Genomic DNA, 15,608 nt, shown 5'->3' with positions numbered 1-15,608 from the left:
TTGCTTAATGCTCACGCTTGAAGTTAAAGAAATCTTTCTACTTCAGAGAAGTAAAATCCTGAGACATGATGTTCTAAAGACAACTGTTTTTGGATCCTACATAAATGCATAAATAAGCCTATGGTGATTTGTGGGCTACCATGTTTACTGTGACCCAGCATAATGTTGGGCTCTAGATAACATTATCTTATTTAATCTTTCCAACAAGATAGACATAATCAGCCTCAATTTTACAGAGGCAGATATGAAGTAATTTTCACTTAACCAAGTTAGGAAGAAGTAGTACCAGGCTTTGCACCTAGATGTCTCTGACTCTCTGAATTAAAAACAAACAAAAACTTCTCATCAAAGGAACAACCCCATACAAACGGGTGAATGTATTCTAACTAGTCTGCTCATGTCAAGTTAAAACTATTTCAGAGACATGGAATTAACTCACACTCTACTTTCGAGAACTCTTCATGGGTCTGTGAGTCCCACAGAGATGTATGGCTCTACTTTTATCTACCTGGCTGAACTTTTCTGCTATGGTTCTCACTGGGTTGGGGAGAAGTGAAATTCCTATTGGTTTTGCTATTTTCTACTAATTTTGATAAATAACCGACACGGTGAGGATAGACATTAATCTTAATTCTTAAAATTAATGTTTGTCATTAGTTTCAGAGTGTCAATTATTCATGTCTTATCTCCCACCTTGATCCTAATGTCTGGCACATAAGCAACTGCCTCTGGGGAGGTCTGAGCCATTACCCCTTCATGTCTTGCTGAAGCCAACTCTTCCACACTACATCTATCCCCTTTATTCATTCTCCTCTTTTTCCTCCAAGTTTACTTTTTGCTAGTTTTTGTTGTATTAAGGGAGCCATTTCACATTTATTCACTTAAAGTTCACTTAAAATTTGCTTGAATTCACCTAGAAAGCTCAACTTGACCCAAGAATGATCTAACAAAGCATCACAAAAAATTTTATAGGGAAATAACAGTTGAATTTCTTACATTGTATCAATGATGTTGCCAATTTTGTGTTGATAAGCTCTGCGGTGCAAACAGTTGCGAATATGGAACATGTCATATAGATTCCCAACCTCCTGCAGGAAAACATAAAATAAATATTAATGCAGGATCAGGTTCTGTTACCCTTGTTAGTAGACAAGTACACAGGACAAGGAAAAGGGATGGTGACAGACAGACAAGAAAGCTATGCACAGGAGCTACCTCATTAAAATTCCTGAGCCCATTAAAAAACTAAGGGGCAGGAGAGTAAAACATTTCTTGGTTTGCAACGTTTCTTCTTAGTAACAAAATCTATTGCTTTAACTCTGTAGCAGGATGTTTTAGGCTTCAGTATGTTTTTTAATCTCAACAAGTCTAGAAATTAGGCATCATTCTTCTTATATTCTTTATTCTCAAAAGAAAGACTTTTTCTTTTTCTTTTTTTTAAAGATTTTATGTATTTGACAGAGTGAGAGAGAGAATGCGGAAGCAGAGGGAGAGCAGGCAGAGGAGAAGCAGGCTCCCCGCTGAGCAAGGGAGTCGATCCTAGGACTGTGGGATCATTACCTGAGCCGAAGGCAGACACTTAACCATCTGAGCCACCCAGGTATCCCAAAGAAAGACTTTCTGTAGTATAATGCCATACTACTCTTTAGTTACATGACTCTAATCTAGCAAGGACCTAATGATTTAGTATTTTACCTATTATGAAACACTAATATAGATCACTAACTACGGTTAAGGATAAGACTTGAGTCAAACTTCCTGGGCTGAAATTCTAGTTCTGCCATTTATTAACTCTATGTCTTCTCTGTGCTTCAACTTGCTCACCTGTTAAGTGGCATAAGAGTAGTATCTATTGGGGCGCCTGGGTGGCTCAGTGGATTAAAGCCTCTGCCTTCGGCTCAGGTCATGATCCCAGGGTCCTGGGATCAAGCCCCGCATCGGGCTCTCTGCTCGGCAGGGAGCTTGCTTCCTCCTCTCTCTCTCTCTGCCTGCCTCTCTGCTTACTTGTGATCTCTATCTGTCAAATAAAATAAAATCTTAAAAAAAAAAAAAAAAAGAATAGTATCTATTTTATAGGGTTGTGAGGACTGAGTTAATCCACCTAAAGCATTTAAAACAGTGCGTAGCACAACACTCAATAAATGTCTGTTGTAATTTTGTTATTTTTTAACAATGCAGAAAATGAAAAGAACTTTATGATACTTATAAGTGCTAAGCGTAAAGTAAAAAGATTGATAATTTACCAGGTTGTGATTTTCCCAAATTATTGAATGATTACTTCTAGACTTCGAACTAGGAACAACACCTTCTTTATTGTTCCTTTGACATAGCTCACCTTATCTCTAGGACAAATACGCTTCCTATTCTCTACTTCACAGACACGGGCAAATTTAATAAAGCGCTTGTAGTCAAAATTATTTTGGAATCCAAGATGATGGCAGTCCCTGGAAAGATTCCAAAGCAGAGAGATGAAATTCTTCAATGAGGAAACTGTACCTTCAATATTAACATTAAATGTACCCAAGGATTTCATTTTTTTATTTATTTAAATAAAAATAAAATATATTTAAATGATATAAGGATTTTAACCAATTTTTCTGAAATGTTCAGTGCGTACCTGGCAAAATAATCCCATTTGTCCACATCGATGCCAGTTCTTTTATTGGCCACTATCTCATAAAGGAAGCTTTTCTCTTTAGGACGCCCTTTATATGGCCACTAGAAGACAAGAAAACTCACCGTAGTTTTAGGATACGAACCATATCTATTTACAAGCAAAGCAAAGCAACTGTGTTAACCTAAAAATTATAAACAGATACTTTAATGGGAATGTGAGATAACTTAGAAGGTTCTACTTTTTCCTTCTTCCACTTAATTCCTAAACTAGTAGAAAAAGGAAAAGAAATGCTAAGGTATGTGATATCCTATTAATACTAAACCTTGTGCCATTGAAAGGATCCTAACTCATTGCATTTATTTATTTATTTATTTATTTATTTTTAAGATTTTTTATTTACTTATTTGACAGACAGAGATCACAAGTAGGCAGAGGCAGGCAGTGAGAGAGGAGGAAGCAGGCTCCCCGAGGAGCAGAGAGCCCGATGCGGGGCTTGATCCCAGGACCCTGGGATCATGACCTGAGCCGAAGGCAGAAGCTTTAACCCACTGAGCCACCCAGGTGCCCCTCATTGCATTTCTGATAACCAAAATCTTTCTTCTTTTCTTGGCTTGAAAGTTTCTTTAAAATATAAAATTTAATTATAAACTGGTAAGAATGTCCCTCATATGCTAATGCTTAAATTCATGCATGAAAATAGTATTATCAAAGTAGTTACACATCTAGGCTAAATGAAATGATTCAGCCCCACGAGCCCCCACATCATGCTCCCTGCTCAGCACGGAGACTGCTATTCCCGCTCCCTCTGCAGCTCCTCCTGCTGATGTGCTCTCTCTCTCTGTCAAATAAATAAAATCTTTTTTAAAAAAGGATTTTTGAAGCTCCCATATTTTGGGAATAGAATATTTGCTTCAAAATCCAGCTCTTCACCTTATATTTTACAAATAAATTTGTATATACTCACTGAAAAAAACTTAAACTCAGAGGGAAAATTATTTTTCAACTTCTTTTTTATTATTTATTTTTAAAGGTATTTTATTTATTTGAGAGAGAGAGCAAGCATGAGCAGGAGGAGGGGAAGAGGAAGAAGCAGACTCCCTGCTGAGCAGGACGCTTGATCCCAGAACCCTGGGATCATGACCTGGGCAGAAGGCAGATGCTTAACCAACTGGGCCACCCAGGCGCCCCATTTATCTATCTCTCTATCTCTCTATCTAAAGGGGGAGGGGCAGATGGAGAAGGAGAGACAGAATCCCAAGTAGGCTCCATGCCCAGCGCAGAATCTGACCTGGGGCTCAGTCCCATGACCCTGAGATCATGACCTGAGCCTAAACCAAGAGTTGGCCACTTAATCAACCAAGCCACCCAATCGTTAAGTGTCTGCCTTCGGCTCAGGTCATGATCCCAGGGTCCTGGGATCGAGCCCCACATCAGGCTCCCTGCTTGGCGGGAAGCTTGCTTCTCTCTCTCCTACTCCCCCTGCTTGTGTTCCCTCTTTCACTGTCTCCCTGTCAAATAAATGGATAAAATCTTTAAAAACAACAACAGCAAAAACAAACACAAAAAAAAAAAAAACAAAAAAAACAAGCCACCCAGGTGCCCCTCAGCTTCTTTTTAATTAAAACAAACAAACAAACAAAAAACCTAAACTTTCCTTTGAACTATTCAACTTTTTTTCTAGTTCCTCATATATCTAAATATTTCAGATGCGATTTCTTTTTTAAGATTTTATTTATTTATTTGACAGACAGAGATCACAAATAGGCAGAGAGGCAGGCAGAGAGAGAGGGGGAAGCAGGCTCCCACTGAGCAGAGACCCTGGGATCATGATCTGAGCCGAAGGCAGAGGCTTTAACCCACTGAGCCACCCAGGCGCCCAAGATGCTATTTTTTTATAATTTTATTTTTTTCTCTTCTTTTTAAATTTCCTTTTCTGAGCTCTGTCCCCTCTTATCCTTTCCTCCCCCCACTTCCCATTCCCTCCCATCTTTCCCCCCAGCACTCAAACATGTTAATTTTAATGGAGAAACAAGACACACACCTCTACATTTTCCAAACATTACCTCTGGCTCCTATATAGAATACTGCATATATATTCACCAAAAAATATTTACACATGTATTTTAACTTGGGGAGGGGTAACTTCTAAAGATCTCAGTTAAGAGATTAAAAAAAAAAATAGATAAGCCTTTCATTTTTTTGTATTAAAGAGTAGAAACATATAATGTATTTTATCACTTAGTCTCCCTAAAATAGCCAAATATCTCTTTTCTTTCTTTTTTTTAAATTAAATTTTTTAATTTTTTTATAAACATATAATGTATTTTTATCCCCAGGGGTACAGGTCTGTGAATCGCCAGGTTTACACACTTCACAGCACTCAACATAGTACATACCCTCCCCAATGTCCATAACCCCACCCCCCTCCCTCCTAAATATCTCTTTTCAAATAGCTCTGAAGGAAACCAGGAAAGACTAGTTGGGAAACAGTCAATTCAAATTAAGTGGTACAAAAACTTACCGAAGAATCTTTGACTGGTGATTCAAGTGGTCCTGCAATTTGTTCCTTGATAAAGCAAATGTCTTCTTCAGGGACAAGACCGTAGTATTTCATGGCTGCTTTGAGTCCATTAGAATTAATAAGGTGCTCAAACATCATCAGTGAGCCCTGTTCATGCTAAGAAAAGTCAACACAATATGGTCTGTTATAAACTCCAGTGCATTAGGGACCCCAGATAATCCAAATTATTCTTGATTCAAGATAATTCAAAGATAAATTTCTACTACATGTTAATTATCTAGCTTTCGACTACTGTCTTGCAGATATTTTCTTTTTAAAGTAGGCTACACACCCAGCAGGGAGCCCAATGCAGGGCTTTAACTCATGATCCTGAGATCCAGACCTGAGCTGAGAGCAAGAGTCAGATGCCTAACCAGCTGAGCACCCAGGCACCCCTTGCAGATATTTTTAAAAACCTGTCAAATTTGTCTGTATTTTACTAGCTTATAAACATTTTACATATCATGTTCATTATTATTTCATAAATATATTTAATATGGGGCACCTGGGTGGCTCAGTCAATTAAGTATCTGCCTTCGGCTGAGGTCATGATCCCAGGGTCCTGGGATGGAGCCCCTCTTCAGGCTCCTTGACCAATGAAGAGCCTGCTTCTCCCTCTGCCTGCCTGCCTGCTGCTTCCCTGCTTGTGCACTTGCTCTCTCTCTCTCTCACTCTGTCAAATAAATAAAATCTTTAAAAAAAAAAGTAATAAATATATTTAATGAGATATAATCATTTACAGCACAGAAGTACTGCACAGATATGATACAGAAGAATATTACCCAGTCACACAGTAGAATCCTGTTTGAATGAGCATCACTATAAAATTCAGTTCAGTTGAGGGGCCTGGCTGGCTGAATTGGTGGAGCAATCTCAATCTCGGGTTGTGAGTTCAACCCCAACATGGGGTGTGAAGCCTACTTAAAATAAAATTAAAAATTTCAAAAAAGGGGTGCCTGGGTGGCTCAGTGGATTAAGCTTCTGCCTTCGGCTCAGGTCATGATCTTAGGGTCCTGGTATCAAGCCCCGCATCGGGCTCTCTGCTCGGCAGGGAGCTTGCTTCCCCCTCTCTCTCTGCCTGCCTCTCTGCCTACTTGTGATCTTTCTCTCTATGACATATAAATAAATAAAATCTTTAAAAAATTTTTTTTCAAAAAAAAAAAAATCAGCTCTTTTGTTTCACCAACCTTGAAACATCAAATTACAAATTCTGTTAGCACTTCCATCTAGTGGCAAAACGTGGTAACTGCAAACTTGCCAGTAAAAACCAAAGTGTTTTGGAGCTCTGAGGTCAAAATCTACATGGGAATCTTGAACTAGTCTCTTTCTATTCCTCTGTCTCTGTTCACTCACTCGTAACTGTAAAGATCAAATGATCCCCTGAAGACATTGGTGCCATCACAGGTCTTACCAAAAACTGATTCAATATGAAAACAAAACACCTGGGTGGACCTATAACTATTTTTTAAAAAGTGAATAAGATGCATATTAATTATAAAGAGAACAAACAGTTAAAGTTTACAGTGGAGAAATCTGGTAAACATTGGCTTAATGAAATGATCAAAGTTAGTATCACCAGCAATGTGCTAAACAGATTTTATGTGCCTCTGATGTGAAATACTAAGAAGATAAAATGTGACATTCTACTGAAAATACATACTCTGACAGTATGCATCAGAAAACTGCAAACATCAGACAAAATGAGGGACATTCCAGAAACAACTCAACTATACTCTTCAAAAATAACAAGGTTGTAAAAGATAAAGACTGAAGACTTATTCCAGATCAAAAGGAGAGTAAAGAGAAATCACAACTAAGTAGTATGTATGGATCAGGGAGGGGGAAAAAAGTTTTCTTCCTCCTTTTCTATATGAACAATTGGTGCAATTTGAAAGGAAGTAAAAATTAGATAATAGTATAGCACCAATATTAATTTTCTGATTTTGGTACTTGTACTGGGGTTATGTAAAAGAGTGTTCTTGTTTTTAGGAAATATCCACTGAAGTATTTAGGAATGAAGGGGTTTGTGTACAACTTACTTTCAAATGGTTCAGAAAAGATTTTTATTAAGTAATCTCTACACCCCATATGGGGCTCAAACTCATAAGCCAGAGATCAAGAGTCCCATGCTCCACTGACTGAGCCAGCCAGGTACCCCCCAAAAATGTATATATTACAGAAAAATTTAAGTCCCCCAAAGATAGTATGGACAAGAGCAAGGAAAATTATAAGCAACTCAGGAGTAAATATAACAAAAGATGTATAAAGTCTTTATGGAGAAAATTATAAAATTTATAATACAAGAAAAAAGGGCCAAAGATACTCAATAAAAGAACAGGGTGTGAACAACTGTCCTACCAACTATCAAGACTTATTATAAAGTAATAGTAATTAAGAAAGTGTGGAATGGGGCACCTGGGTGAGTCAGTGGTTGTGTGTCTGACTCATGATTTCAGCTTGGGGGGTGATCTTGGGGTCATGGGACTGAGCCCCATGTTGGGCTCCCCACTCAGTGTGGTGTCTGTTTGGGATTCTGTCTTTCTCTCCCTCTGCCCCTCCCCTGCTCCCGTGCTCTCTCTCTCTCTCTCTCTCAAATAAATAAATAAATCTTTAAAAGAATAAATATAAAAATAAAAGAACAAAAATAAATAAATAGGGATGCCTAGGTGGCTCAGTCAGGTAGACTTCTGACTCTTGATTTTAACTTTGGTCATGATCTTCTGGGTCATGGAATCTGCTCTCAGTAAAGGGGTCTGCTTGGGGACTCTCTCTCTCTGGCCCTCCCTCCTCTCTCTCTCTCAAAATAAATAAATCTTAAAAAAAAAAAAACATAAAAATAAATAGAATCCTAAAGTGAAAAGCCAAAAATTTTTTAACTTTAATTTTTTAAAGTTTATTTATTTACATAATCTTCACACCCAATGTGGGGCTTGAACTCAAAACCATTGAGATCAAGAGCTGCATACTCTAGTGACTGAGCCAGCCACCCAGGCAGCCCTAAAAGGCCAATTTTTTTTTTTTAAGATGTACTTATTTATTTCAGAGACAGAGCACAAGTGGGAGAGGCAGAAGGAAAGAGAATCTCAAGCAGACTCAGTGCCAAGCAAGGAGCCCCACATTGGTCTTGATTCCATGACCTGGAAAATCAGGGTCTGAGCTGAAACCAAGAGTCAGACCCTAACTGACTATGCCATCCAAACACCCCTATTTATTTATTTTTACTCTTTTTGTTGTTGTTGTTTAAGATTTTATTTTTTATTTGACAGAAAGAGAGACAGAGAGAGAAAAATACAAAGTCTTTAAAAAATGAAGACTTGGAAATCAGAGTGCCTTGATCTCAGGGTTCTGAGTTCAAGCCCCATGTTGGGTGTGGAGCCTACTTTAAAAAATAAATACAAAGACTTGCAAATGGCCGAATAGATCCTATTTAGATCAGTCTTGCTGAAGAAAACAACTATTAAGTCTGGACAACCTCCTACAGGTACTGGCCAGTGACCAAAAGTGAACAGATGTGAGAAGGAAGTTAACACTTGGAAGAAAAAAGCCTTGGGCAATATGCCAGTTCTTTCATGGCCTGTAGCATGAGGTCCCAAGGCAGCAAAACTACAGAGAAACTACCCATCTTAGTTGAAGAACTAGAATACTTCATCAGAATTTAAAATTTGTTTCTCAAAAGGCACCGTTAGAAAAAATGAATTGGCAAGTTCCAGACAGGAGAAAAATCTTCACAATTTATATAACTATTATACACACACACACACACACACACACACACACACACTACATACACTATTTTATATATATAGTTAAATCATATACATATATAATTACTCAAATCAACAATTAAAAGGCAAACAATCATATTTTTAAATGGGCTAATGTTGAAAGAACTCTTCATGAAAGATATATCAATAAAGCACAGGGGCACCTGGGTGACTCGGTTAAATGTCTGCCTTCAGCTCAGGTCACAATCTCAAGTCTGGGATTGAGCCCCACATCAGGCTCCTTGCTCAGAGGGAGCCTGCTTCTCCCTCTCCTCCCCATTTGTGCTCTCTCTAGTTATCTGTCACTATCTGTCTCTCTCTCTCAAATAAATAAATAAAATCTTTAAAAAAAATAACTACAGGAAATGGTATTCAATGTATATCAAAGAATGTCAATTAAAAACAAAAAACAAAAAACAAAAAACCCCCACCTAAACCCCACAAAACACCACTGACACTTATTAGGCAAATCTAAAAAACCAAATGTTAATGAGGCTACGGAACAGGAAATCTCCCATACTCCTAACAGAGCATAACATGGTACAGTATGGGAGAGGTCGAGGAGTTTCTTACAAAGCAAACATGCATCTACTTTATGATCTGGTACTTGTAGGCATTTTACCTAAAATAAATGAAGACATTTTCCATGAAAATCATGTACAGTGATGTGTATAGCAACCTCATTTGTAATCGTCAAAAAGTGAAAACAACCCAAATTCTATCAAAGGGGAAAAGGATAACCCAATCACAACTTACCCATACAATGGAACATTAACTCAGCAATAAGCCAGGGATTAAGAGGTGATGCACACAACATGAAGGAAACTCACAATCATCATGTTGTGTATGAATAAAAGCAAGACACAAGAGAGTATCTGTGAAATGATTCTACTAATATTAAATCTAAGAACAGGCAAAGCTAAGCTATGTTTATAAAAATCCAGATGAGGGAGAAGCGGGCATTGACTGAGAAAGGCATAAGGGAATTTCCCAAGAAGATGAAGACATTCCATATCTTGACTTGGGTAGTGGTTACGTGGATGTATACAACTGCCCAAATTCATGAACCAGGGTCTCGGACTGGCTCAGTCAGTGGAGTATGCGACTCTTGATCTTGGGGTTATGAGTTTGAGCCCCATGTTAGGTGTAGAGATGTCTTAAAATAAACAAACAAACTTTAAAAAATTTTACTGAACTGTACACTTAAGATCAGTACAACTTACTGTATGTGAATATAGTTTTTTTCTTTCTTTAAAAGAAAAAAAAATAGGGGCACCTGGTTGGCCCAGTTGGTGAAGCATGTGACTCTTGATCTCGGGATCAAGAGTTCAAGCCCCACATTGGGTGTAGCTGTTACTTAAGAAAAGTAAAATATTTTTTAAAAAGAAAGAAAATAGAGGTTGACATGGAAGAACCAACCATTCAGCACATACTAATATCCTTTTCTACTCCAGGTTCCAGAAATATAATGTGGCAAAAAATGGAAGCCAGCATAACTTCACTTTTCAAAAACTGATTCCAAAGACATGGGTCTGCATATCCTTAATTATAAAATAGTTAATATAAATGATAGTTAATATAAATGATGAAACTTGCCTGGTATTGGCTATTTCATGATAAAGAAAAAGTAAGTTAAAAAGGAGCTGGCCTTTTATTTAATTTTTTCAACAGTGTGATAGAACAGTAAGAGCATTAAATTAGCACCTAGAGGGACAACTGGGTGGCTCAGGCAGTTAAGCATCAGCCTTTGGGTCAGGTCGTGATCTTGGGGTCCTGGGACTGAACCCCGAGTTTCCTGCTCAGCAGGGAGTCCGCTTCTTCCTGTCCCTCTGCACCTCCACTCCACTTGTGGTCTGTGTGTGTCTCTCTCATATAAAAAAATAAAATCTTTTTAAAAAAATTAGCAGCTAGGGGCTCCTGAGTGGCTCAGTGGGTTGAGCCTCTGCCTTCAGCTCAGGTCATGATCTCAGGGTCCTGGGATCGAGCCCAGCATCAGGCTCGCTGCTCAGCTGGGAGCCTGCTTCCCATACTCTCTTTGCCTGCCTCTCTGCCTACTGGTGATCTCTCTCTCTCTGTCAAATAAATAAATAAATTTTTTTTTAAAAAATTAGCAGCTAGAAAACCTGGTTTTCTAGTGCTGGCTCTACCATTTAAAAGCTTTGTGATTTTTTTAAAAAAAGATTTATTTATTTATTTGAGAGAGAGAGACAAAGAGAGAGAGCATGTGAGCCAGGGGAAGAGGCAGAAGAAGAGGAAATAGACTCCTCCCTCAGCGAAGTGGGGCGAAATCTCACCACCAAGAGATAATGATCTGAGCGGAAACCAAGAGTTGTTCACTTAACTGAGTAGCAACCAGGTGCCCCAAGCTTTGTGATTGTTTTGTATATCAGTACACCTTTGTGAGCTTCAAGTTCCTTTACACTTATAAAAATGTAGATAATGGAGGTGCCTGGGTCGCTCAGTGGGTTTAGCCTCTGACTTTGGCTCGGGTCGTGATCTCAGGGTCCTGGGATCAAGCCCCACAATAGGCTCTCTGTTCAGCGGGGAGCCTGCTTCCTCCTCTCTCTCTGCCTGCCTCTCTGCCTCCTTGTGATCTCTCTCTCTCTGTGTCAAATAGATAAATAAGATCTTTAAAAAAAATGTAGATAAAAAAAAATGTAGATAATGATTCTTTCCTTAAAGACTATTGGGAGATCAAATGAAATATATATTAGTATACTGTAATGGGGAAGTATACTATCACACAGCAGTGGTTGCTTGAATATAGGACTACGTACCGTCCATTTCACATCTGGGCGAGCAAGTGGAATAAATCTTCCATCAAACATATGTGAAAATGGCCCATGACCTTAAAAACAAAAGCAGTCTTAGAACAAGGAAACTGTTTTTAAGGTGGCAAAAGATGAATCTATTTTTTTTAATCTTTTAAGCTTAACTTGAAAACCAACGGAAATTAATAATCTATAAGTACATCAGAAAATACAACAAACAAATCCTCCCTTCCTATTTTCTAAAACAAGAGAACAGGAAATAAAACCACATAGGAAAGTAAGCTGTCCATGGAAGGGTCTCTGAGTCATCAGAGCTTACATAATTCTGAGGAAAGGATAGTTTTTGTGTAACTTAAAGGAATGGTAAGGAAAAAACTGGCATCTTCAGATTGAATATATTAGAATAGCCATTTTAAGGGTGCCTGGGTGGCTCAGTGGGTTAAGCCTCTGCCTTTGCCTCCGGTCATGATCTCAGGTTCCTGGGATCAAGTCCCGCATCGGTCTCTCTGCTTGGCAGGGAGCCTGCTTCCCCCTCTCTCTCTACCTGCCTCTCTACCTACTTGTGATTTCTCTCTGTCAAATAAATAAGTAAAATCTTAAAAAAAAAAAAAAAAGAATAGCCATTTTAAGACAATCCACTGGGGTGCAGAAAGAAAATAATATAACTTTATTTTTCTACTCTCATCCTTTTAAAAGGGATCTCTTTTCATGTAAATTTTATAATGTACTTAATATATTTTATAGAAATATACACACTCAGATTTTTACTGCTGACGTGGGCAACCAAAAGTAGAGCTCAGCTCACTAGTTCACCTTATTTATAAGTGATTTTTAATATTCCACTCATTTAATAATATGAAACTCTGTTGACACACAACTCTGTAATTATCAGAATTTCTGAAATGGGTTACTTGGCTGAAGAAGGACTCTACCTGGACCAGGCCAGGGCCTTTCTGCAAATCACAGTCTACAAAAAGCCTCATGAATGCAGTGCTCAGAGTCCTAGGGACTGGCAAACTTTTCCCAATGACATCCTCTCAAAATACCTAGATCTGTTAAATTTATCATCTAGGAGTGATACTGGTCTACTGAAATCTCCAAGCCAAAGAGAGTGCCCTACCCCTTTAAGAATCCCACTGTTTGAAAGACTGAGACCTCCTTTTCTCTGCCCTGAGGGCACACATAAACTCATAGGCTCCTCCAATAGGGTAGGAATAAATTACAAAGATAAGGGGGTAAAAACTCCTATAACAAGAGGACAATCTCTTTTCTCTTTCTTTGTCAAAGAAGGATGATACTCTTCTACTTGGATTTAAGTGGTCCAAGACCTCACCTGGGTCAGGGAAGAAAAGTAGTTCTCTAAATCTGTTGTTAATCCGATAGCACAGGGGCGCCTGGGTGGCTCAGTGGGTTAAAGCCTCTGCCTTCAGCTCAGGTCATGATCCCAGGGACGGAGCCCAGCATTGGGTTCTCTGCTCAGTGGGGAGCCTGCTTCCCCCTCTCCCTCTGCCTGCCTCTCTGCCTACTTGTGATCTCTCCTGTCAAATAAATAAATAAAATCTTAAAAAAAAAAAAAAAAATCTGCTAGCGCAGATTATGTATTCTAGGTATGAGAAGAATGGATTTGATAAAATAACTGAAAGATAATGGCAATTTTTTCACAAGGAGAATAAAACAAAGATAATACAGCCTCCTAAACACAGTAGTCAAAAAATCTCACTATCAGAAAGTCCTTTCATATAACTTGTAGCAAAGATGTGTAATGTGAGAAATACATTGAAAGACTACAACAACAACAACAACAAAAAGTAGCAATGCTTTAGGGTTATGAATCATTCCAGAAAGAAGCAATGGCACATTTAGATTAATGTTAACTGTAGAATTAAAACACAATTTTCATATATCTTTTGGTTAATTGGATTTTTAAATTTCAAATTACATGAACAGCTTTCATTCTTTGCACAGCATACCGAGATCATGACAAAGGCCAGCAATCTGAACACAGAGCACATCCCGTTCACTTATCTGCAGCTCTGGTTGTTTCTCCCGCAGTGCACGAACCAGACATCCTGCTAGATACCCTACACTGCAGAGTAAGCAAAACAAAAAAGCAACATAAAGTCACTCTTCCGTTTGAAAGATGATACTACTAGACCTCAAGAAATTTAACATGTTTCTCAAATGTTCTAATGTATCTCTACAACAAGTTAACAGAGTAGTCAAGTAGTCTGTTTCAGAACTAAGCAGAAACACACAAACAGAATCCCCAAAGCAGGATCTCTTGGCTCACAATCAATAATCACTAGGGAAATGCAACATCAAAACCACAATGAGATACCACCCTCACATGCATTAGAAAGGCTATTATAAAACCAAACCAGGGGCACCTGGGTGGCTCAGTGGGTTAAAGCCTCTGCCTTCGGCTCAGGTCATGATCCCAGGGTCGTGGGATGCAGCCCCGCATCGGGCTCTCTCAGCAGGGAGAGAGCCCCGCAGGGCTCCCTCAGCAGGGAGCCTGCTTCCTCCTCTCTCTCTGCCTGCCTCTCTGACTACTTTGTAATCTCTGTCTATCAAATAAATAAATAAAATCTTAAAAAAAAAAAAACAAATCAGACCCCCCAAAAACAAAATAACAAATGTTGGCTAGGACAAGGAGAAATTAGAACTCTTATACACTATTGTTGGGAATGTATAATGGCGCAGCCACTATGAAAAACAATATGGCAGCTGCTCAAAGAATTAAAAATAGAATTATCATATGATCTAGCAGTATGTAGCCAAAACACTGAAAGCAGGGTCTCAAAGAGATATATGCACACCCATGTTCATAGCAACACTATTCACAATAACCAGAGGTGGAAGCAACCTGAGTGTCCACTCACAAATAAAGGGATAAACAAAATATGGTATAAGTATGTAACTGAGTATTATCGTCTTAAAAAGGAAAGAAATTCTCACACATGCTCCAGCATAGGTGAACTTTGAGAAAATTATGCTAAGTGAATGGAGCCAGTCACAAAAAGACAAATACTGTAGGATATTACTTATATGAGGTACCTAGAGTAGTTAAATTCACAGAAACAGAATGTAGAATGGTGATGACTGGGGGCTAGAAGGAGAGGAGAATGGGGAATTGTTATTTAATGGATATATAGAGTTTCAGTTTTGCAAAATGAAAAGGTTCTGGAGTTCAGCTGAAGAATAATAGAGATATATTTAACACTACTGAACTGTATACTTAAAAATGGTTTAGATGGGGGCACCTGGGTGGCTCAGTGGTTGAAGCCTCTGCCTTCGGCTCGGGTCATGATCCCAGGGTCCTGGGATCGAGTCCCGCATCGGGCTCTCTGCTCAGCAGGGAGCCTGCTTCCTCCTCTCTCTCTGCCTGCCTCTCTGCCTACTTGCGATCTCTGTCTGTCAAATAAATAAATAAAATCTTAAAAAAAATGGTTTAGATGGTAAATTTTATATTCTGTGTATTTTATCACACAAAAAAATTTTTTTTCAAAGAAGCAGGACTTCTGGCTTTTTAATGTTTACAACATAGAATGAAGATAAAGGGCTGACAAATGCTAAATGCACTTTTAACACTTTCCCCCTGAAAGTAATTCCTGAGAATACAGTATCTTTCTTTTTCCCTTTAACTCTGAACTCCACAAAGTTAGAGACAATTGCTACCTTGTTGGTTTGGTAGGGCCTAGTGAGTTTTCAATAAATAAATAAATAAATAAATAAATATGAATGAATGCACATTTGGGTAGACACTTGTGTTCTTGCTATTAGAAACACCTAAAAAAAAAAAAAACCACAAAAGACAAAAAACACTTTAAAACCAAAAAAACCGAAGTAAAACGGTGTGAATACTTCACGAAACCTAGAACTGTCCAGTTCTTCCC

General features: G+C 38.5%; 1 protein-coding gene across 2 annotated transcripts in view; it reads right to left on the bottom strand.

Annotated features, from left to right (window-relative positions):
* Positions 1–15,608, bottom strand: part of LOC111141937 (SAM and HD domain containing deoxynucleoside triphosphate triphosphohydrolase 1) — a 68,165-nt gene that overhangs the window by 29,720 nt on the left and 22,837 nt on the right. For both annotated transcript variants that reach the window (XM_022494810.1, XM_022494812.1), the window contains exons 5-10: positions 13,683–13,798; positions 11,719–11,789; positions 5,139–5,294; positions 2,618–2,718; positions 2,336–2,444; positions 997–1,088 (exon numbers count right to left, since the gene is read on the bottom strand). In XM_022494810.1, coding sequence (XP_022350518.1) covers positions 997–1,088; positions 2,336–2,444; positions 2,618–2,718; positions 5,139–5,294; positions 11,719–11,789; positions 13,683–13,798 — 645 coding nt within the window. The remainder of the gene's footprint in view (positions 1–996; positions 1,089–2,335; positions 2,445–2,617; positions 2,719–5,138; positions 5,295–11,718; positions 11,790–13,682; positions 13,799–15,608) is intronic.

This window comes from Enhydra lutris, unplaced genomic scaffold (genome assembly GCF_002288905.1).
Source record: "Enhydra lutris kenyoni isolate GAN:26980312 unplaced genomic scaffold, ASM228890v2 scaffoldscaffold6, whole genome shotgun sequence".
NCBI lineage: Eukaryota > Metazoa > Chordata > Mammalia > Carnivora > Mustelidae > Enhydra > Enhydra lutris.
The sequence above is the reverse complement of the archived record's forward strand: the minus strand, read 5'-3'. Positions and strand labels throughout refer to the sequence as shown.